Genomic DNA, 26,053 nt, shown 5'->3' on the forward strand with positions numbered 1-26,053 from the left:
CTCATGTAACACAGTGTCTCGGTTGTTCCCATATCATACAGTGTCTCTGCTGTTTCTTAGTATTTGTTGTTGCAATATCACATAGTACATATATCTCTGTTGCTTCATGTTACAGAGTACACACTGATGTTCTATTCAAATGTCACACAATATCTTTATTGCTGCCTTATTACGTAGTTTGTTCAGTGTTTAGCTATATCATCCTGGTTGTAATTATAACCAAGATTTTCATATCTGTTTCAATACATAGTAAAATTGTGGTGAATTCTCTGTGCCAAGCAAATATATATAGATATATATTTATCCGACAACCATGGGAATGTAGGAATTTTAGTGCATTATCACATTTTGAAAAATTACAACAAAGATGAATTTAAAATGTGACACAGTAATTATGATATATAAAATCCAATTTCAGAATGAAAACCACTTAAATAAGATACATCTGTTTATTGTATTAGGTCATGAAAACAATGTTTGGTGATAAATTAATTCATATTCATATTATACAAGTTCCTTTCATTACTAAAATTTTGTGAAAAATTTTAAGGTTTTGACAACAATGAGTGATTTGTTATGTTACATCAATGACATGTTTATGTAAAATGAAAAGAAATACTGAGATTAATGTACTATATTCTTTATCTAAAAGACATATGAAATGACAAACATAATAAATGAGTACTTGGGTATTGGGGATTTTACAAAGAATGAAAACAAAATGAAAGATGGATATTTAGCCCCTCAAAGGTGAAATAACATTTGTTGAAATTACATTACAGAAATATTAACTCCTTAAGTTCCTTGTCACCAGCATCCTCAGTCATCATTTCTTTAAAGAATAATCAGATAAAACTATAAAAAAAAAAACAGTCTTTAGAAGTGTCCCACTGCCATACAGTTAGTCAAGAATGACTACCAGAAATAAAACACACTCTCCACATTTTGTAAATGTTTTCTGGTACATGTCTCTTGATCACAACTTGATCAACATCTCTCATTAACAGCCTTATGTCATTCTATCTGAGGATTACAGATGGAGGTTCTATTTCTGATCCCTACGCCTGCCAACAGCCTCCTTCCAACAGACTCCTTAGATAGGTTTGATTTTAAAGTGTAGTCCAATGAGAGAGAAGACTAAACATTTGAGATCTTGCACAAGGTAGTAGAATGCTAAAAAATCCTTAGTCCAAACTCATTTGATACATTCTAAAAATTGACCATTTTAAAAGAGTTTTTGGTATTGTGAAAGGTAATTTAGAAATAAGACTGTTAAAAACACAAATCTAAAATCTTATCTTGGAATCAATAGGGAGTACCTTTTTAAATATTTGTTCAAAATAAAATGAATTAAGCTGCTATAGTAAACACACACTTTTCTTTAAATATTAAAAAGTACAAAAAAAGTGAAACATACACACATAAATTGTACACAAAGTGAAACATACACACTCAACCAAACATATTGCTGCAGAGGAAGAGGTAAGTGGAATAGAACCAGTAATAATTTACCAATAGGATAGTTCCTGCCGATACTCTTATCCAATTGATTACATCATTACATACTTACATAAAACATATTATTTGTCTGTACAGTATGAGTGAAGCTTTCAACATCAACGATAAGGTTATATGATCTATTGTACATTATTAATCAGACCAACTCTATGGTCTTGTATAAGCTTCTGTCTGTGGATTAACTCCTTTTGAATATAGCTTATATAATAAAATCTAAGCATTGTGAGTGAAAAGTCATACTTATACATACTTGCTCTGGTTGACATCAACAAGTGATCCAATTTTTGATGTTGTGAATGAAATATGTTCATCTCCAATGACAATTTCGAGTTCCTGAAAAAACAAGAAATTGCCAGTTATTCAAACATTTATAACAGTATAATATTATAGTATTACACTTGCCTTTCTGAGCCATGAAAAAATGCTATATACATTTGAATTCATTTCTAAAACATCTGGAGGTACAAAATGTATTTCAGTTCTTCTGGAATCATGATGTAGACTACTTTTCATACAAAGGCAGCTATAGCCACAAGAGTTTCAATCATAACACTAGAAAATGACTGTAAGACATATTTGCCTCTATTGCTGAGTGAAATTTGTTACTATGAAAGAAAGAATGAAGTGTTAATATTGAATTGGTTGACAATTTTCTATATATGGCAAGCGTGACCTTGGCCTTGAACTGGGGCTGTTGAAACACAATGACAATAAAGTGTATCAGTATTCATAATTGACCTTTGACATGGGCAATAAGCTCCCCTCCCCATTTTATGGCAGGGGCATGAAAAATGAAAACAGAACACAATTTTGACTTATTTATCTCACTCAATATTGTTTCAAAGAAATCACAGTCGTAGAGTTGGAGCTTGTGTATGATCCCACACATTTACATAAAGAGAATTCCACTAAAAGCAGGAATGTGGAAAACACAAAAATCTTATGTAAACCAACCAATGTGACAGAATGGAACCTGACTCCTGCAGACTTCAAGAGTAATGAAAAACTTCAGAAAACTGTGAAGTATATTAAAGGGAAGAAACAGATATGTCCCCAGAGATGAATAGGATTTAAAATACATTACTGAAAAAAGGAAATTCAAAACTCAACAGCCTCTACACTGACAGTATTATGATCAAGACATACAAAAAATCATATTGGCATAGTATATGCATACTGATATTTTGTACAAGTTTCTGAAAGAAAAATATGTAGAAATTATGGCCCAATGAGAGAGACATATACCTGTCTGCCAACTCTGTCAGGTGACGGCCACACTGCATCGTCTTCCTGGATCACCTCTGAGTCCTCAATGATACGTTTCAGTTCCTCCATCACTGACTTGTGTACAAATGCCTTTGTAAAACAGAAAAAAGAAATATAAAGCAAAGGCTCTCTGCAAGCTTGTAACTGTTATGCTGTGCTGCCTTTCAATAAATGCAATATTAGACACACCTATTATGTGCAATACAAAATAACACTATTGTGAGATACAAGACAATCATCTGATTCTTAGTATCCAATTCTCATGTCAAGGCAACTCATAACTTCATAACCATCTATTTTTATAAATAAATAATGTAAATGTAACTCGGTGGTGCATTTGTATACCAATGGATAATAAATACCAAGGAATAAACATGGAGCAAAGTTGTAAAATACAGTATAAATATACTAAAAAATGTCTGTATTTCACTGCAAATACTAAAGGCTAATAATACAATATTTTGGACATTTCAAAATAATATTCAACATTACCTCTTTCCTGATCATTGTGTCATTCTTGTAGTTTGAATTGTTAGCATACCTCAGTTTGCCTGCAAACAAAATATTATGTGGCAAGTTAGTATTTTTGTAGGATTGTTTTAGGCAAGTCCTGAACATCTTTTCCAAAATTAAGAGTCTCATTACTAAGAGATGGTAGGTGATAAAGTGCCTGCTTTATTCACCAAGAACAAATTCAACCAAGGTAAGTACCAAGTAACAATATATAAGTGTTTTTTGTTAACAAAACCAAAATGCCTCTAAGTTGGAAAAAACAGTAAATTTTGTTTCCAAAAGTTAACTTACCCTTGTGATCATTGGCCTCTTGCAATTGAGATATATATTTATTTTTCAAAAGGTAATGTGTATTTATATGATTTCATTAAAATTTGGACATAGCAAACCGTACACCAATTCAACAGAATAAGTAGTGACTATAAACATAACATTATGTTTACATTAAAGACTTATCTTATTGCCACTTTTATATTATAAAAGTTGCTGTCTAACAATGGAATATTACTCCATATGTGATACCAATGGTAGTATATGATTAACATAATATCTCTAGAATCAACTCCAAGCTACATCTCGCAATTCGTTCCTTCTCTTTGTTTTTGGCCTTTCAAAGTTTCATGCAATTTATATTAACTGTTTCTGGGGAATAAAGTTTTCTAATTATTTCGTCAATAGTTCGCCTTCAACAATATCACAACCTAAATGATCAACACACATAGCATGATCTTCGGCATGTCACGATTTCTTTTCAAGCATAACTGATTTGCAAAGATTCGAATGAAACACGTTGCGTCCACACAGTCACCGGGTGCGGAAATCGAAGGCAATTTACTCTGCAAAGTGAAGTCACACGGCTTCTTAAAGAAACGTATGTATTTGTCCATCTTTAATCTAATGCTTACCATCAGGTCTAAACTCAAATTCAAGAAATTCATGGCCAAATTTCCCTCTATGTCCAACATAATATCGCAGGTAAAAATCAGAGGACGCCGCCATTTTTATTAATGGTACGCGTTTTCTAATTATATCTTGACGGGTATTGAATTCCGGAACAAGTGCTACAATGAGAATATGTAACAAGCAAAATGATGATTTTGTTATAGTGCTCAATTACCATTAAAATAAAAATGAAAATTAAATATTACATCATGCAAAAAAGAAATCTATTTATATGTATAAAACGTCAAATTATCACAAGCTAAAATTTTAACCGGAGTTAGTACTTTACAATCAAAAGTCTTCCAAACGCTTGCATTTTACACAGAATCTATCATAAGTGGGCATGCAAACGCTAGCAGGACGTTACTGTATAGGTGGAAAATGGGCGAAGAATTACCGGAGAAGCTGATTTCTGCTGTTAATTGTAAACAAGGAGCCGTTAGAGCTGTTAGGTTTAACGGTGTGTTTTATAATTTACACGAATCACGTTATAGGTCGAACGTGCCGTTCATGGCCTAGAAACTCAACCGTTGGATCTAACTACATAACTTCCATTTTCTTACTATCCGAGTGGATTTTATACACACTTATAAATTATAAGAGTTTTATCCTCGCAAACAAGAAATCGTTCAACATACAACAGACTGTAAATCCATGCAGTTTTTAAAGATTTACTTTATAATATTGCTTAAAAAATGAATGATCAAACATATTATATTAATGTCTGTATTATACATCCCATACAAATCATGCCATCAGTATGGGTATCGCACATAAAAATGGTGACTCGCTGGATTGGCTCGTTAGTAGTGCTACTGTTTGATAATTTCTTAACAGAAATAATCTGTTTATTACGTATATTCAATCTGATTACTGTAAGGTCCATGTGTTATGTGTGTAAGTAGATGTATGGAGCCGTGAAAACATGAAATCACCCCACCCTACATAACATATGTAAAACATGTTTTTAAAGCTAACAGTTAATGTATCAATATCTTCTAACTCAGGTCACATTACAGGTGTTCAGTATTGAATACATTGTATATATATTCAAATTAACAAAACTAGAAAAGTGGATATAAGTTCTTATACTCTGAAAGAAATACAGTAATATTAATGAATTTTAATATAGTAATTTAGACATGGGCACTGTGATTGGAAAATGAAGACAATCACCAGGGTACATAATGGATATCAATACATGTATATATTATGACAGCATGAAAACTTAATCTAAATAAATCTACTGTGAGTCAGTGGGGTGACGAAACGGTACGCGGAAAAAGTCAGATATGTCCATCAACATTTATATGTTAACCTCATAAATAATGTTTCATTGCAAAATTGTAAAAGATATGGGTAAAATTTGTTTTGATTATAACATGAATGATTATATTTTTTTCCTATTTAGTCGGAGGGGATTACTGTTTGACATGTGGAAGCGATAAATCTGTGAGGCTGTGGAATCCTCATAGAGGAATTGCCCTGAAGACATACACTGGCCATGGCTATGAAGTACTAGATGCACAGTCTTCTAGTGACAACAGTCAGATCTGCTCTGGAGGGATGGACAAAACTGTCATGTTGTTTGATGTGGCTACTGGCAAAGCTGTTCGCAAATACAGAGGTCATGCAGGTAATATAAGCAGAGGTTTAGTTGGCCTGTTTTATAAATTGAAATTAAGGGTTCTGCATTTTGACAAATTCTGATTTTAATGAAGAACTAAAGATTGAATTCTACATTAATGAGTGCATGAAACATCCATATTTATCTGGTATCAAGTTCAGGCCTAGTAGTAATCCCACCCCAATCTAATGGAATTTAATTTTAGAAATACCAACAAATACTGTGTCTGTTTTCTGTAATAAGCCCATCCCCTGATTTTGAATCACAGGTAATGTTTAGGCCCCCTGATATTTCAGTTTCCCTGTAATAAGCCCACCCTATGACTTTTGAGTCACAAGTAATTTTAGTTTTAATTGTACATGTGTTTGTTAATCAGGTACTGTGAACTGTGTAAAATTCAATGAGGAGTCTACATTGATCTTGTCTGGGTCCATCGATAGCACAGTTCGCATCTGGGACTGCCGTACAAAGAAGATGGAGCCTATCCAGGTAGGAGTAGTATAACCTGTGTTTAGAGATAACACAGGTATAGATAAAAATAATTGTAGCTTCAAATAAATTAAGTCAACAGTAAATCAAGTACTTTATAACTTATCAATTACAAGGAGAGTTACTCTGTGTACACCTCTGTTAAAGAATTATGTAATTTGTTACATAAAATTTTTACGTAATTCTTTTAATGAGTGATTAGGTAATACAGTGTCATAACACACTTACCTTCACCGAGGCATGCAGGGTTCTATTCACTTCACGAATATGAAAATGTATGGGGTCACTAACTCAAACCTGTGAGATTTTCCCGGGTAATCTGGTTTCCCCCACAGTAATACCCTTTGCACAATTCCTTCCAGATCAATAAGAGTAATTGATATATGTTGGAATAACTTTTTTTTTTGCAATTGTTATAAAAAGATATTCATGTTTAATTGGAAAAAGTAATTTCTAAAAGATTTTAGATGAAGCTAAAGATGGAGTTACCTCCCTTCAAGTATCAGATAAAGAGATCCTGACTGGATCGACAGATGGTCGGATCAGGAGATATGACCTGCGTGTGGGGAAAATGTCTGTGGATTTAATAGGAAGTAAGTAATGTATGATAGAATCATGGTGAGATATGTGTATATTTGATTTAATTTACCCATTAAACATAAGTCTGCCACTAATATCACCAGATTGGAATAGAAATTTTAACTCTATTAGTCAGTTAACACACTTGTGTCATCTTGTCCAGGTCTAGGTGTTGAAGGAAAAGATCACTATACCATTGTTACAGTCAGATATTTTTCACTTTTTTTACCCTACAATAAGATAGATACTCTGACAGCAAAAGAAGGAAATCATCTAAAGGGTTTAAATTGAATTGTTTTGAAACTCTCAGTTTGCTTCATATTTGTCCCCTTGATCTCTAAAATTTGTTTTGTGATTTCAGCCTCTGTGACATGTGTGAATTTCACACGGGATGGTCAGTGTATCCTGACCAGTACTCTAGACAGCAGTCTAAAGCTCATGGACAAAGACACAGGGGAGATGCTGAACGAGTAAGTGTTAGGGCACTGGGGAGATGCTGAATTGATAAGTGTTAGGACATAGGGCAGATGTTCAATAAGTAGGTGTTAGGACACAGGGGATATGTTCAATGTATAGTGTAAGGACACAGGTAAGATGCTAAATATATAAGTGTTAGTACACAGGTAAGATGCAGAATGTGTAAATGTTTGGACACGGGTAATATGCTGATTGCGTAAGTGTTAGGCAGGGGTAAGATGTTAAATATGTAAGTGGCAGGAAACAGCTGAGATGCTGGTGTTCGGACACAGGAGAGATCCTGATTTTGAAAATATAAGGATACAGGTGAGATTATAGTGTAAGGATGCAGGGGGAGATCCTTGTGTTAAGAAACAAGAAGGATGCTGGCGTTAAGACAAAGGTGAAATGCTATTAATAAGACACAAGGCGGTGCTAGTGTTAAGACAAAGGTGAGATGCTAGTGTTAAGACAAAGGTGAGATGCTAGTGTTTAGACAAAGGTGAAATGCTAGTGTTAAGACACAAGGAGGGTGCTAGCGTTAAGACAAAGGTGAGATGCTAGTGTTAAGACAAAGGTGAGATGCTAGTGTTTAGACAAAGGTGAACTGCTAGTGTTAAGACACAAGGAGGTGTTAGAGTTAAGACAAAGGTGAGATGCTATTGTTAAGACACAGGTGAGGTGGTAGTGTTAAGACACAAGGAGGTGTTAGTGTTAAGACAAAGGTGATATGCTATTAATAGGACACACAAGAGGGATGCTAGTGTTAAGACAAAGGTGAGATGCTATTGTTAAGGCACAGGTGAGATGCTATTATTAAGACACAAGGAGGATGCTAATGTTTAGACAAAGGTGAGATGCTCAGTAAGAAATTGTTGTTATCTACTTAGGCAGTATCAAGAATAGAAATATATCATAGGCATGCATTTGATGTAAGTTTATCCTTTCAGTTAATGTTCAAATTTACAAAAAAAAAAAAAAAAGAAGGAGAGAAAAATCAAATGAAAATTACATTAAGCAATTTCTATCCAGGTACAAAGGTCATAAGAATAAGAGCTATAGACTGGAAAGCTGTCTAAATGTCCAGGACACCCATGTTCTCAGTGGATCAGAGGATGGCAATGTTTATATCTGGGGCCTAGTGGAGGTAACTATACTGTTTCATGGCTCACCATCATTTTTAGCATGTGTGTTTGGCAAACAAGATAGTAAGTCATCTATTTCAAACAAACCTGAAAATTTTACAATTTCAAATTGTTTCTTTTATTACTGAAATTTTTATTGTTAAGTAATTGAGAAGTTCTAGCACATCATCTTACATATGTAAACAATTAGAAACTGATGTGAGTGAAAATAACTTTTGCCTATTACCCAAAATAAAATCATGGACATACAGTCAGAAACCTTCAGACTACCCTTGTGTTGGAGTCCTCACACCTTGCAATAAATCTACTTTCTAACTTTGAGTCAGATTCAATGTATTGGTCTCTTAGGTTATTGCGGAATAAATAACATATTTAAAATGACTCATTTAATGTATTGTGATACAAATAAGAGATTCACTATAACTGTCTATTTCTGTGTCAGGCTAAAGTTTTGAAGAAGTTGACTCATGAACCAGACAAGGCTGTACACTCCATTGCTTTCCATCCTGAGGAAACATGTCTTTTGACTGCCAGCATGGACAAGATGTATGTGTGGAAGTCAAAATATGCCCCAAGCAGAGACTGAGAGAGTATGTTCACGAAGAATAGAAATCAAAGTATTCGAAAAGCTTGACTCGAAAGTGGTACTGTACACCACTAATGAAAGTGATACTGTCTACCACTAACTGAAAGTCAAGGTGCTCGGGATACTTGACTGAGAAGTGACACAATCCACCACTTAATGAAAGTCAAGGTACGCGAGACACTTGGAAGGGAAGTGGTACTGTCTACCACAAACTGAAAGTCAAGGTAAACGAGACACTTGGCAGGGAAGTGGTGACTGTCTACCACAAACTGAAAGTCAAGGTACGCGAGACACTTGGCAGGGAAGTGGTACTGTCTACCACAAACTGAAAGTCAAGGTTCACGAGACACTTGGCAGGGAAGTGGTACTGTCTACCACAAACTGAAAGTCAAGGTACGCGAGACACTTGGCAGGGAAGTCACACAGTCTACCACAAACTGAAAGTCAAGGTACGCGAGACACTTGGCAGGGAAGTCACACAGTCTACCACAAACTGAAAGTCAAGGTTCACGAGACACTTGGCAGGGAAGTCACACAGTCTACCACAAACTGAAAGTCAAGAGACACTTGGCAGGGAAAGTACCACAAACTGAAAGTCAAGGTACGCAAGACACTTGGCAGGGAAGTCACACAGTCTACCACAAACTGAAAGTCAAGGTACGCGAGACACTTGGCAGGGAAGTGGTACTGTCTACCACAAACTGAAAGTCAAGGTACGCGAGACACTTGGCAGGGAAGTCACACAGTCTACCACAAACTGAAAGTCAAGGTACACGAGACACTTGGCAGGGAAGTGGTACTGTCTACCACAAACTGAAAGTCAAGGTACACGAGACACTTGGCAGGGAAGTGGTACTGTCTACCACGAACTGAAAGTCAAGGTACGCAAGACACTTGGCAGGGAAGTGGTACTGTCTACCACAAACTGAAAGTCAAGGTACGCGAGACACTTGGCAGGGAAGTCACACAGTCTACCACAAACTGAAAGTCAAGGTACATGAGACACTTGGCAGGGAAGTGGTACTGTCTACCACGAACTGAAAGTCAAGGTACGCAAGACACTTGGCAGGGAAGTGGTACTGTCTACCACAAACTGAAAGTCAAGGTACGCGAGACACTAGACTGCATAGTGGTACTGTCCACCACTAACTGGAAGTCAAGTAATGCAAGACACTTGACTAGGAAGTAGTACTGTCCACCAGTAATTACAGTGATACTCTCCACCACTAAGTGCAGTTATACTGTCTACCGCTAACTGAAAGTCAAGGTAGGTTAGACACTTGACTGGGAAGTGATACTCTCTGCAACGAAATGAAATGATACTGTCCACCATTAATAAAAAATCAAGGTATAGGAGACACTTGACTAGGAAGTGGTACTGTCTACAACTAACTGATGTCACACAGTCCTCCACTAACTGAAGTGATACTTGCTACCACTAACTGAAGTGATACTGTCTACCATTAACTGAAGTGATACTTTTTACAACTAACTCAAAATCAGGGAACATTGATTAGTTTTACTGAAAAATTACATGTTGTTTCTTTTCATCTTTGGATTTTCTTCAAAGTTAAAAAAAAATTGTCAATAAAGGAAAAAAGTATAGAATTGTTCATGCTGGTTGTATTGATTTCGAATCTTTGTTAAGCCAATATATAGAAAATGTTTTAAATATGTTTTTACACATACAGTTTTTTGTGAATCCGGGGTAACATCAAAGTAAAAAAGTTAGTTGATAACTAATGGCATGACCTTTACACTTGTTGTTTGTTACATTGTTATACATTGTATCTGTCAATATAAAAAGTGTCAACAAGTGACAACAAGCATCATAGTGTCATCAGAAAATATCTTTTTAAAATACTCAATTCAACTTGTCAGGGCTCACGCTGTCAGTAGCCAAAGTAGCCATTGACTACTTTTATTTTCAATTGGCTACTCAAAATACAAAGTGGCTACTTTTTGGCTACTGTGTTTTTTGTTTTTTTTTTTCTTTAATAAAGCCCACAAAAGTGCTCTGTGAAGTCGGTGTACTTCCATGTCCACGTGTGTATTGTAGGCCTACTGGCTGACACGCTTAGATAATCTGGGGGGGGGGGCCTGCGGCAGAGGCAGTGCTGTCACAGTTGAGCGCACCCGATCATGACTTTGTTAGACTAATTACTGGAAGTTTCAAACGAAAGTACATATTATAATTGGTGTTAAACTTGTTATGGCTGAGATAATTGGATAACCCAAGTTGCCTTAACTTAATCAACCTATATCTTTGTTCACAAGAGAATTATGGTCATCTTTATAAATTTTCTGATTACTTCATTGAATAAAGAAATATCCGGAAGACACTTTACTATAACACGTGCTATTTGTATAAAACATACACGTTTGCCAAGCTGTCAATTTCACTAGCCTGCCTACAGTAAAGTTGTCATGATGTCATTTTTGCATATATGAAACTTAGTACACTAATGTATTATTATCATATTTGCATATATTTTGATGTCACTAATTTTATGGTAAATATTTTCAGATTAATATAGATTGAGGATGCTGTTTGCAAGTGTGATACACAATACACATGTACTATAGATGATCAAGGAAAATCTGACACTCCCTAATTTTATCAGTTTCACAAGTATCAACATGAAACTTGACACAAAAGTGTATTAGGATCATATTTACAACATATTATTTGATGTCACTAACTTCATTACACATTTTAAAAACTATTTTCTGAAGTTGCTTTACAATGCTTATTGTCGCTTGTTGCTTTTTGATGCTTTTTAGGGAAACCACATTGTATTGATTAATTACAATATTTGCTTTTGTTTCAGAAATAAGAAATATGTGTTATGATGAAATTCTTGAAATTGTGGAATTTTGAATGTTTTATTTTTAGGAAATTTTTCACTGGGAAAAATCAGCAAAAAATAAATGTAAAAAATGAAATAACGGTTTTGTTCGTACTTACAGATAAATAATTATATACATGTTTTTCCACTTTAAGGCGAACTATAATTTGTAACATGACAAAAGAATAAGAAATTGACGATAATGGCGTAATATGTTATCATAAACTTAGTAATGTAGCAGTGTGATTAAGGAAATAAAGTAATTGACTTAAAATCTGGGTAGGTTTTTATAAGAGTTACCTCCCGTTACACACAAATTGTTTGTGTTTTAATCGCGGATGCACATACCAGTTTTGGTAGATCCTTAAACCTTAGAACTGACTACACAGACCCTCACACTAGACCAGAGACTTCCTACACAGACCCTCACACCAAACCAGAGACTTCCTACACAGACCCTCACACCAAACCAGAGACTTCCTAAACAGACCCTCACACCAAACCAGAGACTTCCTACACGGACCCTTACATCAGAACAGAGACTTCATACACAGACCCTTACACCAGACCAGAGACTTCCTACACAGACCCTCACACCATACCAGAGACTTCCTACACGGACCCTTACATCAGAATAGAGACTTCCTACACAGACCCTTACACCATACCAGAGACTTCCTACACAGACCCTTACACCAGACCAGAGACTTCCTACACAGACCCTTACACCAGACCAGAGACTTCCTACACAGACCATCACACCATACCACAGACTTCCTACACGGACCCTTACATCAGAACAGAGACTTCCTACACAGACCCTTACACCACACCAGAGACTTCCTACACAGACCCTTACACCAGACCAGAGACTTCCTACACAGACCCTCTCACCAGACCAGAGACTTCCTACACAGACCCTTACACCAGACCAGAGACTTCATACAAAGACCCTTACACCAGAACAGAGACTTCCTACACAGACCCTCACACCAGACCAGAGACTTCCTACACAGACCCTTACACCATACCAGAGACTTCCTACACAGACCCTCACACCAGAACAGAGACTTCCTACACAGACCCTCACACCAGACCAGAGACTTCCTACACAGACCCTTACACCATACCAGAGACTTCCTACACAGACCCTTACACCATACCAGAGACTTCCTACACAGACCCTTACACCATACCAGAGACTTCCTACACAGACCCTCACACCAGACCAGAGACTTCATACACAGACCCTCACACCAGACCAGAGACTTCCTACACAGACCCTTACACCATACCAGAGACTTCCTACACAGACCCTCACACCAGACCAGAGACTTCCTACACAGACCCTCACACCAGACCAGAGACTTCCTACACAGACCCTCACACCAGACCAGAGACTTCCTACACAGACCCTCACACCAGACCTGAGACATGACTACACAGACCCTCACACCAGACCTAAGACATGACTTCACAGACCCTCTCACCAGACCTCAGACATGACCACACAGACCCACACACCAGACTAGAGACATGACTACACAGATCCTCACACCAGACCTAAGACATGACTTCACAGACCCTCACACCAGACCTGAGTCATGACTATACAGATCCTATCACCAGACCTAAGACATGACTTCACAGACCCTCGCACCAGACCTAAGACATGACTTCACAGACCCTCACACCAGACCTGAGACATGACTAGACAGATCCTCACACCAGACCAGAAACATGACTACACAGACGTTCACACCAGACCAGAAACATGATTACACAGACCCTCACACCAGACCTAAGATATGACTTCACAGACCCTCACACCAGTCCAGAGACATGACTACACAGACCCTCACACCAGACCAAAGACATACAGCTATTTAAAAACTTGGACATTTTTTTTCAAATGGCGCCTTCCACTCGATAGGCAATTAAATATCATATTAATTTTTGATAAAACCAATATTTTATAAGACTTTTCAGTAACATTGATTGCCAGCGTTTTTTTTTCAGATAATATTTCTTTAAAACAGTAATTTTTCGTATGCTACTGAAGATGGAAACATTTTATGATGTTTTACGGGTACACGTTACCTGTAGCCAATGTCAAGGTCACAGACAGATTAAGTTATGTCTGGCCATATATCTGTTAAATGTTTGAGATATACTGATAAAACTAGTTTGTTTTCTGTGTGGCACTTTTATGATGTTCCTTAAGTCAAGGTTTTACGAAAGGTCAATGTCAGTTAAAAGTGCTGTTATATAATACATATACAGTGTCTTTTTCGAGTCTTCCACGTGTAACAGATATGCTATTTATAGAACTGACTTTATTTGTTGTATATGTCATACCTGTTACAGGTCAAAAGATTATTATTGAGTGTTGGATGGTTTTTAATCTTTGTCGACATGCTGCTTTGAAACAATGCAATCCGTTGTTGTTTACTTAATTTGTACAAGTACCACTGTGTTGGAATAAAAAGCAGTAGGATTCACAGAAAATTATTTAGCATCATTATAAAAAAAATAAACGAGACGCTGAGTTCTATTGTTACTGAAAAACACATTAAATTTTGAACACGATAAATAGTGTGGGAGCCTAGCCTCTCCTGTTTAGTTCCGACTTCTCCTATGAACATATCTGGTGTACAAAGCCTGTGACTACGCTTGTGCCTGCATTACTCCAGCTTGACACGCTGACATACCTCGACAATATACAGCTAATGTAAGAACTGTATACTATATATAATCACTTTCAGTTTTGCTAAGATTATATCATCATTGCAATTAAATTACATGATACATATCTATCATAAGGCTTCGCTTGGTTTCTTGTGTTAATTTTGGTGCGGATAAATCCGAAAATACCTGATTATAACTGATTTATCATTTCTTGGAAAGTACTGAAAACGTATCAAATAAACCTACATATCCGGTTCATGTTATAATAATGTGAAGTTAATATGAATGTACTGTAAATGTTTAAAGTCATGTTTTGTACTCAAAAGCCAAATATATGAACCGTAAAATTTCAAGATCTAATTTTGTATGTGACGGTGATACACGCTTTTTTCCAGCATTAGTTCTATAAATGTTCAAGGTCAAACTCTGTACATCACGGTATGTCAAAGTAGAATTCGCTATATCCAATATGTCCCGTGAGCGCAAAAGTTCAAGGTCAACTTCTTTATGTCACAATATGACTCGCTCAATCCATGGATGTACAAAGATTCAAGTATTGTTTTTGTCAGATGCAAATATTGCTGTACGCCAGTGCAAAGTAGATATACCGCGAAGGTTCAAGGTCTCGCTAAATAAACCAGACAGATCTGCCGTGAAGGTTCAAGGTCTCGCTACATAAACCAGACAGATCTGCCGTGAAGGTTCAAGGTCTCGCTATATAAACCAGACAGATCTGCCGTGAAGGTTCAAGGTCTCGCTAAATAAACCAGACAGACCTGCCGTGAAGGTTCAAGGTCTCGCTAAATAAACCAGACAGATCTGCAGTGAAGGTTCAAGGTCTCGCTAAATAAACCAGACAGATCTGCGGTGAAGGTTCAAGGTCTCGCTAAATAAACCAGACAGATCTGCCGTGAAGGTTCAAGGTCTCGCTAAATAAACCAGACAGATCTGCGGTGAAGGTTCAAGGTCTCGCTAAATAAACCAGACAGATCTGCCGTGAAGGTTCAAGGTCTCGCTACATAAACCAGACAGATCTGCCGTGAAGGTTCAAGGTCTCGCTAAATAAACCAGACAGATCTACCGTGAAGGTTCAAGGTCTCGCTAAATACACCAGACAGATCTGTCGTGAAGGTTCAAGGTCTCGCTAAATAAACCAGACAGATCTGCCGTGAAGGTTCAAGGTCTCGCTACATAAACCAGACAGATCTGCCGTGAAGGTTCAAGGTCTCGCTACATAAACCAGACAGATCTGCCGTGAAGGTTCAAGGTCTCGCTACATAAACCAGACAGATCTGCCGTGAAGGTTCAAGGTCTCGCTAAATAAACCAGACAGAACTGCCGTGAAGGTTCAAGGTCTAAATAAACCAGACAGATCTGAAATAAACCAGACAGATCTGCAGTGAAGGTTCAAGGTCTCGCTAAATAAACCAGACAGATCTGCGGTGAAGGTTCAAGGTCTCGCTAAATAAACCAGACAGATCTGCCGTGAAGGTTCAAGGTCTCGCTAAATAAACCAGACAGATCTGTCGTGACGGTTCACGGTCTCGCTAAATAAACCAGATAGATCTGCCGTGAAGGTTCAAGACCAAGTCACAGCCCATATGCCATAAAGGTTCACCGTCACGGCACGTAGTACTAAATTCGATACGTGTACATCCAAATTGTACATGTACTTTCTCTATGTATCGAATCCTTTCGACTTTACGTTTTCCAAATCAAGATGATTGTATTCAGCTTCGAAAATGTTCTCCGTTCGCATATTGACAACACATTGCAAACGTTCAGGGATCAAATAGGACGGATGTTATTTCATTACACGGGTAAATACGACACATATTGTCTTTGTCTCGCACACTTTAGAAAATATGGCGACAGAGTAAGTGATTGACATGTTTGAACATCCCTCCAAGTTTACGATTAATACTAGTGTAAGTCACAAGGCATTTCGCAAATGCCTTACTTCGCGAAATCACCTCTGCTGATAAATTTGCGGATACAAGATTTCGCGAACGATGGGCAAGAAATGATTGAATTCGCGAATGTTTATCTATTAGATATATGGATTTTGGAAATCTCCCATAGCCTACCGCAACCAATAGCTTGATATTGTCCGCCATTTTGCTTATGATAGTCATGTGACTATACCTATATCTATGAATTCAACTGACGTGTAAACGGATGTTAAGGTAGGTTATATTTAACGAGGGATAACAAAGACGTCATCAAGAGATTCATTCAAATAATCGTGAATTCGCGATTGGTTCTCCTCGCGTATTACCGCGAAAATAAATACTACGTGAAATATGAGTGATTTACAGAAGATTAACTTCGATCATCGTTGCCTCAGCAATGACGTAGCATTTGAAGATGATATTTTTTAAAGGGCGAGGGAAACATAAAAAGAGACAAAAGGTATTTCTAAATGTTTATTTTAGTGCTCTACAGAAATCGTTTGCAGACGCCCACGAAACTTCTCTTTAACAAATCTCCGCGAAATTTCAACACCGACACGCACCTACAAAACGCTCTCTAGAGTTCACTATAACATGCACATAGAAAGCCCTCACCAGAGTTCTATATAACATGCATCTATCAAACCTGCACAAGAGTTCTCCCTAACACGTACCTACAAAACACTCACCAGAGCTCTCTCTAATACGCATCTATCAAACCCCCACAGGAGTGCCCTTTAACACGCACCCACAAAACCGTCACCAGAGTTCTCTCTAGCGCGCATCTATCAAACCCACAGAGGAGTTCCCTTTAACACGCACCCACAAAACCGTCACCAGAGTTCCCTCTAGCGCGCATCTATCAAACCCACAGAGGAGTTCCCTTTAATACTCACCCACAAAACCCTCACCAAAGTTCTCATGAACACACACCAGAGTTCTCTCTAACACGCACCTACAAAACGTTATGGCAGTCCTCTCCAAACATATTGCATCTTAACTCTCAAGCGCGTTCTCGCTAATCATACGACCAGGTGTTTCCTCTAACGACACATCTACAACACCAGCATAGAATACAAACGGCTAGAGTCGCTTGTGTCAAAAATTCATGGACGTTTTCTAGCATCTTACCAACCACGCACCTACTAAACGCTCATAGCGTTGTCGCTAATGACAGACGTCTGCATCTAAATTAGCAGTTATCAGTTGTTGTTTCATTTTGAACATTATCTGGTTGGTAATTTTCTCCATAAAATGGAACTTATTCACAAAAGAGTGTAATCAATTTATATTTCAACGAAACCAGCACGCTGAACTGCAAACACAATTTGTATCGAGGACATTACTGGCAAAACCACATACATGTATATGTTGTTTAAATGTAGTTTTTTGTTTCATTACCATAGAAACTGATGCGATGTCAAAAAACTATACATATCTAATTCCTTTAAAATGAAATTACATTATACTTACATATTCTATTTTGTTAAAACGAGACTACAAGTTTTGTAATCATAGATGCAGGTACTAACAGATCCAGTTTTATTAAATTTTGCTAGGTAAGTGTATATTAATACATAATGGAAAACTTGGATCTGACTGGGATATACCAATTGTATACTGAGGTATGGAGACGTGGCAGAACACAGTATGGAAAGATGTCGTCAACAAATAAACGAAATGTATAGAGATTCAACTATTAATATACATCTTAACGGGTATTGGTAAATAATCAAAGTTATAATGAATCGATCGAGAACTATCGTGATATGGCATTAATGACTGGTATAAATGACAGAGCTGTGCACACAAACATCACATGCAGGCAACCATGTTTGGTATACTTGCAAACCTATGTCATTTGTATCGACAATAAATGTCACCAGTGTAATGCTTATATTCACGTTTGTTTGGCATGTTGCTGACTTCAGCCTATCATAACTAGAATCAAATAACACGTGAAATAAAATCTTCATTATCGACAATGTCATCCGTTAACTGGAACCGCCCTTTTATAGGGAACCTTTGCCATTTCCATACCCAAAATAATGTCATTAGTCAACCGCTGAATGCCATTTTTCGTACCGTAAATCACCCATTTTTGCCGTGGTATTGCAATGCAAATGTAGAACTACACGTATATGAAATCCCACCTCTAAACATGTAGCATCTATTGAATTTATATTAACAGGAATAATCTTTGTGTTACCCATAGTTATATACCAAATAAAATAAAAAGAGATATACCCCCTCCCTCATCTTCTTTACCTATTGGGGAGTAAATGTATTAAGGGATTCAAGAGATATCTTGCACGCAAGCTGGATTTTTTAAAGTGGTCAAGGATGACCTTTGACCTTAAACCTTAACCGATGAGCACCAACATTTGGTCAGGTGTAGACCTGGGTGGGGTGATGCTATGGTTTGTGTACGAACCAAATCCTTCCATAGTTACATAAGATGAAACGTCTTGTACACAATATTATTTATTTCAAAAGTGGTCAATGATGACCGGTTAAGGAGGTGGACACTGATGCAGTAATGCAATTAAACTGCTTTTTTGTCGTTTTACTCTCTGTGACATATTTAAATTTCAGAGATTGGTTTGAAATTTCTTGTGTCTTAAATTTCCTGTTTTTCCTTTCGATTACTGAGAGATCTTCTTTAAAACCTCGGTGATTGTGATACATATCTTCGTCAGCTCTATATCAACAGTCCTCTAACTGCAATGTACTAACAGAGAGATCCATGTAGTTTCTGAGTACAAGCACATGTGAAGCTTTTAGTGAGTATGGTATCAAAATGATGTTAAAATGGTATTGTTTTGTGATCTGAAGTGACAGTCATAAACGCATCTATACATACAACAAGGGCGTTTTCCTGTTGTCCGTAGATATTAACTTAAATGGACGATTACATCACCTAGACGTGTCAATTAGTTATGATCTAATGATAGTCATTTAAAGGCAGAAAATCTAAAATTATAGATAGGTCCAGGGTTTATCACTATACACCCAAACTAGTCTCAATTATCCTGTAGTGTAAAAACTCTCACTTCCCCCGCTCAATGCTGTAATAAGAGGCTTTAAGATCAGTGATGGATACTGAAAGTGATGATGTGATTATATCGGTTTTGTGTGAATCATCCCTTTCTGTCTGCTCTCTGTTGACAGAGAATTTTTCATGAAAGCGATCCGATATTTCCTTTCACAGATATTCGCGATTCTACTGTGATAAATGTTCTCATACCACGTAGATAAGTTTTTTAATCTAATTACCTCAAAATTACACCCTCAATAAATGTAAAGATTCCAACAGGAACTGAATCTCGGGTATATCAAGTACATAATCTCGTCATAATTAGACTAGAAAGTCGTTCTTACCAATGTTGTAACGTACCTCACTGATGCACTTATAGTTATGTACCCCTACCGATACACTAATAATTATGTACCCACACAGATACACTAATAGTTATGTACCCACACAGATACACTAATAGTTATGTACCCACACAGATACACTAATAGTTATGTACCCACACAGATACACTAATAGTTATGTACCCACACAGATACACTAATAGTTATGTACCCACACAGATACACTAATAGTTATGTACCCACACAGATACACTAATAGTTATGTACCCACACAGAAACACTAATAGTTATGTACCCACACAGATACACCAATAGTTATGTACCCACACAGATACACTAATAGTTATGTACCCACACAGATACACTAATAGTTATGTACCCACACTGATACACTAATAGTTATGTACCCACACAGATACACTAGTTGTTATGTACCCACACAGATACACTAATAGTTATGTACCCACACAGAAACACTAATAGTTATGTACCCACACAGATACACTAATAGTTATGTACCCACACAGAAACACTAATAGTTATGTACCCACACAGATACACTAATAGTTATGTACCCACACAGAAACACTAATAGTTATGTACCCACACAGATACACTAGTTGTTATGTACCCACACAGATACACTAATAGTTATGTACCCACACAGATACACTAATAGTTATGTACCCACACAGATACACTAATAGTTATGTACCCACACTGATACACTAATAGTTATGTACCCACACAGATACACTAATAGTTATGTACCCACACTGATACACTAATAGTTATGTACCCACACAGATACACTAATAGTTATGTACCCACACAGATATACACTAATAGTTATGTACCCACACAGATACACTAATAATTATATACCCACAAAGACACTTTCAACTGTTACATTCTAAAATACCCGAATTGTTACGTACCCTTAATTAAACCTGCAACTGTTACCCTCTAGAAATAGCCATATTGTAAGGTAACACCCCAATTATCTTCAATTGTTACACTCTAAGGATATTCGTGTGTTACGTATCCCCACAAATACCGGCAAATGTTACACCCTAAAATTACCCGAATTGTTACGAAAACTCAGATACCTTCATTAGATACACTCTAAAATAATTGTAGTATTACGTGTCCTCACAGATACATCCAGTGTGACACATGTGCACGTTTTTTTTCTTTTTCAATTCCAGTTTCAAAAAAAAATATTATTTGTGATATTTTTTTCAAAGACTTTGTTTTATCGACAAAAAGAGCAACTTCGATTGATACGTATTTGTTATTCGCATTCTTTAAACAAATTATACACCAAAATATCTTAATTACATACTTGATTGATGAAGAAAGTGTAACTTCAAGGTCGTAAGAATACAGGATTCTATTAAAATAAAACACAAACACAAATAGCTTCACAAAATGGATTTTTGTAGAACCGCAGTAGGAGCTTATCCGTCAGTTCTATTTGCGTGTCCAGCAGGGCTCAAATGTCGATGTGCAAGGAACGGTCTCTTAATTGAAAGCCATAAACTACATGAGAGTGGAAGTAGTGACTGGAAACCATGGTGATTTGAAGCGAAACATAGACGCTGATCAGCTTTGATTGAACAAGAGATGAAATAGTTAATCTTCATGCGTTAATATTTTATTAACAGAGAAAGAAAATGTTTAATTCAAGAAGTATTTGTATTGTGAATTGATCTGGTAATGATCATGTTCGTCAGTGTGCTGCTCATCACTGTAACGGAGGAAGTCATTCCCTGACATAAAGAAAAGCGCGCGACGGCCCAGCGCGTGATTAACCATGACGTCTAGCCCTATTAGCTCCTACTATCCCATTGTACAAACTCTACTATTAAGATTGTTTCTTTAAGCACAGTTAACAATTAAACTGCATATCTTGTGATCAAAATGACATGTTTCGCCACCATATTTTTTGGCCGACTGACGTAATTTTGCTAGTCCAGATGAGATTTTCCAGGAGCACCTGTTCATACAGCAGTGCTGTAATTAGCGGGAAATATATGATAATGAGGTCAGTCTTGTCCTTGAATTCCATACATCATACACTGAAATACAGCGCCTAAACACTTCTATACACCCACTGTCATCGTTTACCCTGGAATTTAGCATCTAAACTCTTCTATACACCCACAGTAATCGTCTACCCTGGAATACAGTACTTCAACTCTTCCATACACCCACAGTAATCGTCTACCCTGGAATACAGTACTTCAACTCTTCCATACACCCACAGTAATCGTCTACCCTGGAATACAGTACTACAACTCTTCCATACACCCACAGTAATCGTCTACCCTGGAATACAGTACTTCAACTCTTCCATACACCCACAGTAATCGTTTACCCTGGAATACAGTACTTCAACTCTTCCATACACCCACAGTAATCGTTTACCCTGGAATACAGTACTTCAGCTCTTCCATACACCCACAGTAATCGTCTACCCTGGAATACAGTACTTCAACTCTTCCATACACCCACAGTAATCGTTTACCCTGGAATACAGTATCTTTTGCATCTATCCACTGTAATCTTTCACTCTTTAACAACACCACAGTTTTTAGAATTACTCCGATGTAATCGTCCACTATAATACCGTAATTCTTACATCTACGCACTGTAATCATAAGCCCTGGAATACAGTACCTCAGCACTTCGATATATCCGCTGTAATCGCTTATCCTGAAATGCTGTACCTGAAAATAACATCATGAACATCTACCCGCTGTAATCTGTATAACTGGTTCACAGCACATCTACCCATTGTAACCTCTATTACATCTACCCACTGTAATCTCTGACACTGGTATACAGTACATCTACCCACTGTAATCTCTAACACTGGTATACCGTACATCTACCCACTGTAATCTCTAACGCTGATTTACAGTACATCTACCAAATGTAATCTCTAACACTGGTATACCGTACATCTACCCACTGTAATCATTAACACTGGTATACCGTACATCTACCCACTGTAATCTCTAACGCTGGTATACCGTACATCTACCCACTGTAATCCCTAATACAGGTATACAGTACATCTACCAACTGTAATCTCTAACACTGGTATACAGTTCATCTACCCACTGTATTCTCTAAAACTGGTTTATAGTCATAATCCATGACACGGGCACACATAACTTTCTCCATCTACGATGAAGTAAAACTGAATGCAACCACCAATAAACTGAAACTTCACGATCAGTATGTTATATGTTATATGCCACCACATAAAATGTTATGAAACTTCACTTTTCGTACCTGTAGAAATCACATATTCTCAACGTCGCAATTTTCTCCATGACTGATCAGATTTAAATCTAGTACACACTATTCCGAAAGTACTCAGACCTTTTTTGTATGTCAACGAGACGTGCACTAATCACTCCATGAACACTCGGCTAGCTTAGAAATGATCTAAGGACGGAATTCGATTGGCACTAGATGACCATTCTGTACCAAAACAGCTGAAATGTTGTCCAAGCAACAGTACATTTAAAATTAACGACATATTACTCATGTACTTTGTACAGGTCAAAACGTGATATATTGTTTAGGGTCTGTACAGATGTAAAAACTGACATGTTGTTCAAGTATGCAGACATGAATTTTATTGAGAAAAATATATCTTATGGAATAATTTATATTTCATGAACGACACTATTTGTATATATTTCATTTCATTTCAACGATGGATTTGGATATATGTTTACTGAAATACTCACCTGTCAATGTCGACTGGAATGTAATATTTTTTATGATTTCATATCTCTATAAATTTGAATATTGACATATGGCACTTTGATAAAATTTATTTATTTTTATTTAAATTAAAAAAAAAAAAACCCTGACATATTGCTATGTGTATGTAAAGGTGAAAAAAACTGTTTGATGTTGTTAGGTGTATGTACAGATATTTCATTCAAGGACACGTACAGGTACGTATATAAGTAAAATGCTGTCGTATTGTCATGGTATGTGCATGTTTTAAATAAAATATCGTTCAAGGTTGTGTTCAGTAATGTTCTAACAGAGGCATTCAGATAAATTGTCTTCAGCATGATCACATAGAAATTTAATGGGGAAGAACTTATGCTCATAGAAATTTAATGGGGAAGAATTTCCCAGAATCTTACATAGAAGAATGCTCATAGAAATTGAACGGAGAAGATTTTGAAGGAAACTTGCATAAAAGCATGCTCATATAAATTTAATGGGGAAGATTTTGAAGGAAACTTGCATAGAAGCATGCTCATATAAATTTAATGGGGAAGATTTTTAAGGAAACTTGCATGGAAGTGAAATTGACATATTGTCATATTGTACTTCCGGTAGCTACATTTGATTCATGGAAGCTGCATGCATTCTCTACTTTTGAAAAAAACACTGTAACAATGAGCTATCATTAAGTTTTGAAGAACTACCCTCGGCTCAAAAGAAAACCATTTTTCTCTGTAAAGGAGACCCAAACGCACCTTCCTTTCCAAGTGACTTATTCTCGACTACAGGTAAACTACCCTCTACAACGATCTAACTACCTTTGAGTCAGAAGCTGTGTTATTTTGAAATCTGGAGCATTTCCCCTGTTTCCGACCCTTTCTCTGTTGTCTTCTGAAGGGCCGGTTTTCCGGGTCTGAATGAAAGTGAATAAAAACAAAGTAAAACAACTTTTTCAAGGAATAGGCCGTAAATCGATGACATTCTGGCTGTGCTGTGCGAGACTTTCAAGGAAAAACTCATTTACAAGACGACACATACATCAAACCTACTCGGAAGTCTTGAAATGTACACCACGCAGTCTCATTGAAACAAACATATATAGCTAAGACAATACATAACCAATGCAATCTCTCACAAGCTTTAACATTTCAACGATTTGAAAAGATGGTGCTGTTTGATGTAATTTTGAAAAAAAGTGTATAATTAGTTTGTATCTTAATTTTGATGAAACAATGCACTATACACAGGGATGACAATCTGGCCATACAGTTTTAATACCAACTTTCATTATGTGTTACATTTGTAAATGTATAAGATTTGCTGGAATGGAGCATTACGAACGTTGATAACGGTTTTCTAAAAAAAGTTATGGTGATCTTGACCTTTACCCAACAACACTGAAACTCAGATATTTAAAAAAACATTTTAATGCTTTAAATGTGAATACTTTTGAAAATGTCTCAATAAGTGAAACTGCAAGGGCACCCCACCCCAAATCATCACAACACGTCGCCTACATGTAGCAATGTTCTCTACATTAATACAAGTATAACAACCAAACTTGGCTTACTGGTGTCATGCCATTGCACCTAGACAAAACATCAATTACTTGTATCAGAGATCTGTACAAGGCTGTTACACCCAGACAGAACATCACCCACTTGTATCAGAGATCTGTACAAGGCTATTACACCCAGGCAGAACATCACCCACTTGTATCAGAGATCTGTACAAGGCTGTTACACCCAGGCAGAACATCAATTACTTGTATCAGAGATCTGTACAAGGCTGTTACACCCAGACAAAACATCAATTACTTGTATCAGAGATCTGTACAAGGCTGTTACACCCAGAGAGAACATCACCCACTTGTATCAGAGATCTGTACAAGGCTGTTACACCTCGACCAAACATCAATTACTTGTATCAGAGATCTGTACAAGGCTGTTACACCTCGACCAAACATCAATTACTTGTATCAGAGATCTGTACAAGGCTGTTACACCCAGGCAGAACATCAATTACTTGTATCAGAGATCTGTACAAGGCTGTTACACCCAGACAAAACATCAATTACTTGTATCAGAGATCTGTACAAGGCTGTTACACCCAGACAGAACATCACCCACTTGTATCAGAGATCTGTACAAGGCTGTTACACCCAGACAGAACATCACCCACTTGTATCAGAGATCAATACAAGGCTATTACACCAAGACAGAACATCACCCACTTGTATCAGAGATCTGTACAAGGCCATTACACCTAGACAAAACATCAATTACGTGTATCAGAGATCT

At 36.9% G+C, this 26,053-nt stretch overlaps 2 protein-coding genes across 2 annotated transcripts; one reads left to right on the plus strand and one right to left on the minus strand.

Moving 5' to 3' along the window:
* Positions 1-624: 624 nt before the first annotated feature.
* On the minus strand, positions 625-4,313 carry LOC132545584 (protein mago nashi homolog 2-like). The gene is given in 5 exon segments (XM_060209274.1): positions 625-1,183; positions 1,759-1,851; positions 2,764-2,874; positions 3,277-3,335; positions 4,203-4,313. Coding segments are annotated over 5 exon segments (447 nt in total). The 5' UTR covers positions 4,297-4,313; the 3' UTR covers positions 625-1,093.
* Positions 4,314-4,620: 307 nt separating this feature from the next.
* On the plus strand, positions 4,621-9,676 carry LOC132545543 (WD repeat domain-containing protein 83-like). Its single transcript, XM_060209227.1, has 7 exons — positions 4,621-4,699; positions 5,651-5,875; positions 6,243-6,355; positions 6,816-6,948; positions 7,296-7,404; positions 8,423-8,537; positions 8,978-9,676. Exons 1-7 carry the CDS (start codon positions 4,621-4,623, stop codon positions 9,119-9,121), a joined length of 918 nt encoding a protein of 305 aa, XP_060065210.1. The 3' UTR covers positions 9,122-9,676.
* The last annotated feature ends 16,377 nt before the right edge of the window (positions 9,677-26,053 follow it).

Source organism: Ylistrum balloti, unplaced genomic scaffold (genome assembly GCF_031769215.1).
Source record: "Ylistrum balloti isolate Yb309-2 unplaced genomic scaffold, AGI_CSIRO_Ybal_v1 Utg369850, whole genome shotgun sequence".
NCBI classification, from domain to species: domain Eukaryota; kingdom Metazoa; phylum Mollusca; class Bivalvia; order Pectinida; family Pectinidae; genus Ylistrum; species Ylistrum balloti.

Excerpts from the sequence above, each read along its gene's own strand:
- LOC132545543 (XM_060209227.1), top strand. The coding sequence starts at position 4,621 with ATGGGCGAAGAATTACCGGAGAAGCTGATTTCTGCTGTTAATTGTAAA. Across the intron at positions 6,356-6,815 it reads AGAAGATGGAGCCTATCCAG|ATTTTAGATGAAGCTAAAGA; the intron begins GTAGGAGTAGTA and ends AATTTCTAAAAG. Across the intron at positions 7,405-8,422 it reads ACAGGGGAGATGCTGAACGA|GTACAAAGGTCATAAGAATA; the intron begins GTAAGTGTTAGG and ends ATTTCTATCCAG.